At 42.6% G+C, this 3,498-nt stretch overlaps 1 protein-coding gene across 1 annotated transcript; it reads left to right on the plus strand.

The window, feature by feature from the left end:
• The first annotated feature begins 261 nt into the window (after nt 1-261).
• LOC118798519 (IgGFc-binding protein-like) lies at nt 262-2,273 on the plus strand. The gene is made up of 2 exons (XM_036557902.1): nt 262-609; nt 1,538-2,273. Exons 1-2 carry the CDS (start codon nt 262-264, stop codon nt 2,168-2,170), a joined length of 981 nt encoding a protein of 326 aa, XP_036413795.1. The 3' UTR covers nt 2,171-2,273.
• The last annotated feature ends 1,225 nt before the right edge of the window (nt 2,274-3,498 follow it).

The raw sequence follows: 3,498 nt of genomic DNA on the forward strand, positions 1-3,498 counted from the left end.
GAGGACTTCTGTGTTCTCTTGGACTTTCAGCCACGAATGGCTGTGGCATCACCAGAACCCGTGATTGCTCGATGATAGGGCCAACGCTTAGGCGGTTGCACAACTCAAGAGCCTCAAAAGCAGCTTTTCTAACAGACAGCACCTACTGCAATAAGCCTTTATAACTGTATGTAGGTTTATGTCAGTTGTCATAACGAGGTGTTATGTAGCATTTCGAACACTGTCCAAATGTTAGTGTTACCCAAGAATGTTTCTAAACTGATGTCTTACCCTGTTCCAGACCCTTGCTTCAAGAAAACCTGTCGTGAGAGAGAGATCTGTGTGGAGAAGGACAATAAGGGGGTGTGCACGCCCGAGTCTAAGGCCTCATGCCAAGCTGTTGGAGACCCTCACTATGAGACGTTCGATGGCAGCCTGTTTTCTTTCCAGGGCACCTGCTCCTATGTAATGGTTAAGACATCGGGTAAAGACAAAACCCTCACACCTTTCTCCATCATCAACAAGAACCAGCTTGCCTCTGGAGCACGGGGTTCTTACATGAAGTCAGTCATCATAAAGCTCCCAGCTCATGAAATTGTCATCACTCATGGTGAACGTAACAGAGTAACAGTGAGTATACCTAATGCTGCCTTACAGAAATTCACTTGTTGCGGTCCTGTAAACTGTACTTAAAGACTACCTACACAAAGATTTAACACATGCATAGGCATTGAATAAAAGCAATACTTCAGTATTTATAAACTGTAATCGCAAGATAACACACGATTACAGTGTATTGACATGAGGACCCTTAAACTAAAGTGACAGACATTCATTAGCCTTGTTAAGAACACCATATTTCCGTTCTGTGCTACACAAAAGCAAAAACACAATTTCTACAAAGATATAAACTTTCTACAGATATAAACAACTAACTAATGTATTAGCTTAGTTAATTTAGAATGCTATAGTTACTGTAATATGTCACAGTACATCTACTTTTGATCTTTTTGTACATATTTTAATATGCATGTTCATACGTAAGGTAAAATATGTATGACAACTATCACAAAATCATAGACCTGATAAATGGGTCTCTTAACTAAACTGTGCCTTGTAAGTTCCATTAGTTGGGAACAGTTCTTCATAAGAGTGTAATAAATAGAACAAATGTCTGTCACTTCAGTTTAAGGGCCCTTATGTCAATACATTGTCATTTAATTCATAAAACATCTAATATCATTGTACGATTAATGGTTTAAGCTATGCATAAATACTTAAGTATTGCCTTATAACAGTGATCACAAACCCTGGACTTGCAGATCTATGTTCCTTTGTAATGTAGTTCCAGCCACAATGTGTCACACCTGCCGGCTGGATCAAATGCATTAGTGTTAGTTAAGGGGATGATTCAGCATATTAGATGCTGGTTTGAACTAAATTCTGCAGGAAAGTAGATATCCAGGAGGAGAGTTTGTGACCACTGCTTAATAAGTATATATCAGCCATAGTCTTTATCAACACAGACTTCAAGATTGTCAAGAATTGCTGGACATAGGCCATTAAGGGCTTGTGGTCAGTGTGGAACCTAACAAACCATATTTCCTCTTTCTCTGCTCTCCAGATTGATAATAAAACATCCCCTCTCCCTGTGAATCTGGACTCTGGCAACATCACGATAACTAAGTCAGGTTTCACTGGAACCCTGAAGACAGACTTTGGTTTGGAGGTCACCTTTGACTGGGGTGAGTTTTTCAAGGTGACAGTGCCCAGCAGCTACTACAAAAACCTGGTGGGCATGTGCGGAACCTATAGCAACAACCGCAGCGATGACTTTGTCACGCCAGCCGGCGTTCCTGTGTCGGACATTGTAGAGTGGGCTGCATCCTGGAGTGTTCCCGACAACGACCGCACATGCTGGCACTTCCCAGCCTGCACTGAGCAAGAGAAGCAGCGTTACCGTGGCCCCGAATACTGCGGCGTGCTTGTAGACAAAACAGGGCCCTTCGCTAACTGCAATGAGACAGTCATGCTGGCCCAGTTTCCAACCGACTGTGTCTTTTATGCATGTCTCACTCACGGAAGCCGTGAGACCTACTGCAAAGCCCTTAACAGTTATGTTAACTCCTGCATGCTGGCTAAAACAGAAGTCTCAGCGCAGTGGAAGCAGATTACTAAATGTCGTAAGTAACATACGCATTCTGAATTTCTATTCACAGGCTTAGGAAAAAGATGATTCTTTGGCCCAAAAAAACTACTTTAGCTGCATTGACCTCTGAAGGGGCGGCACTTAGTACAACAGCACTGAAAAGCCACTATGGAAAAAGTGCTAATTTCAGCAAGATTTATTTACAGTACCTTTCAAAAGTTTGGAATCACTTGAAATATTAATAATATTTTATTCAATAGTAACGGTCTAATCTAATAATGGCTTAGAAAATTAGCTATACTAAAAAAAGTTGTGGTACAAAGTCTGGCAGCAGGGGTGGCAGCAAAAAATGTTTAACAGTAAAAGTATGTTTTCTCAATGACGCTAAAAAAATCTGTAAAATTACTGTAACTTAATTTATCAGAAATACTGCCTTTTTCATGTAACCAGAGAAATGTAAAATACAGTTTTAGCCAGACAAGTTCTTCCACACCAAACCCACCCAGCCATCCCTTTTTGGACATTGCTTTGTGCACTGGGGCTCAGTCATGCTGGAACAGAAGAGGTTCTTCCCCAAACTGTTCCCGCAAAGTTATAAGCATACAATTGTCCAAAATGTCTTTGTACGCTGAAAATTAAGATTTCCCTTCACTGGAACTAAGGGTCCTAGGCCAGCCCCTAAAAAACAACCGCACAGCATTATCCCTCCTCCACCAAACTTTACAGTTGGCACAGTGCAGTCAGGCAGGTAACATTCTCCTGGCATTCACTAAACCTGGGACTCTTCCATCAGACTGCCAGATAGAGAAGTGTGATTCATCACTCCACAGTTCCCACTGCTCCAAAGTCCGGAGGTGGCGTGCTTTACATCACCCCCCTACTCATTCAGCCCCCCCCCAGCTTGACACTGTGCACTTTGATCTTAGGCTTGTGTGTAGATGCTCGGCCCTGGAAACCCATTTTGTGAAGCTCCTGATGCACAGCTCTTTTGCTGATGTTGCTTCCAGAGGCAATTTGGAACTCTTTAGTGAGGGATTCAACAGTGGATAGACACTGTGCACTGCTGCACTCAGTGGCCCCACCCTGTGAATTTGCGGGTCTCCTCCTTCGTGACTAAGCTACTGTAGCTTCTAGGTGCTTCCAATTTACGACAGGGGCATAAAACTGATCTCAAACTGATTTGAGGGAGAGGTGGTATCCTATGACAATGCCATGTTTAAAGTCACTGAGCTCATCAGTACGACCCATTCTGCTGCCAGTGTTTGTCTATCGTGACTGCATGGCTGAATTTTATCCACCTGTTAGCAATGGGTGTGGCTGAAACATCTGAACTCAATAATTAGGAGGTGTGTCTCATTACTTTTGTCTAA

The sequence above is a fragment of the Colossoma macropomum genome, unplaced genomic scaffold, assembly GCF_904425465.1.
Source record: "Colossoma macropomum unplaced genomic scaffold, Colossoma_macropomum, whole genome shotgun sequence".
Classification (NCBI taxonomy): Eukaryota; Metazoa; Chordata; class Actinopteri; order Characiformes; family Serrasalmidae; genus Colossoma; species Colossoma macropomum.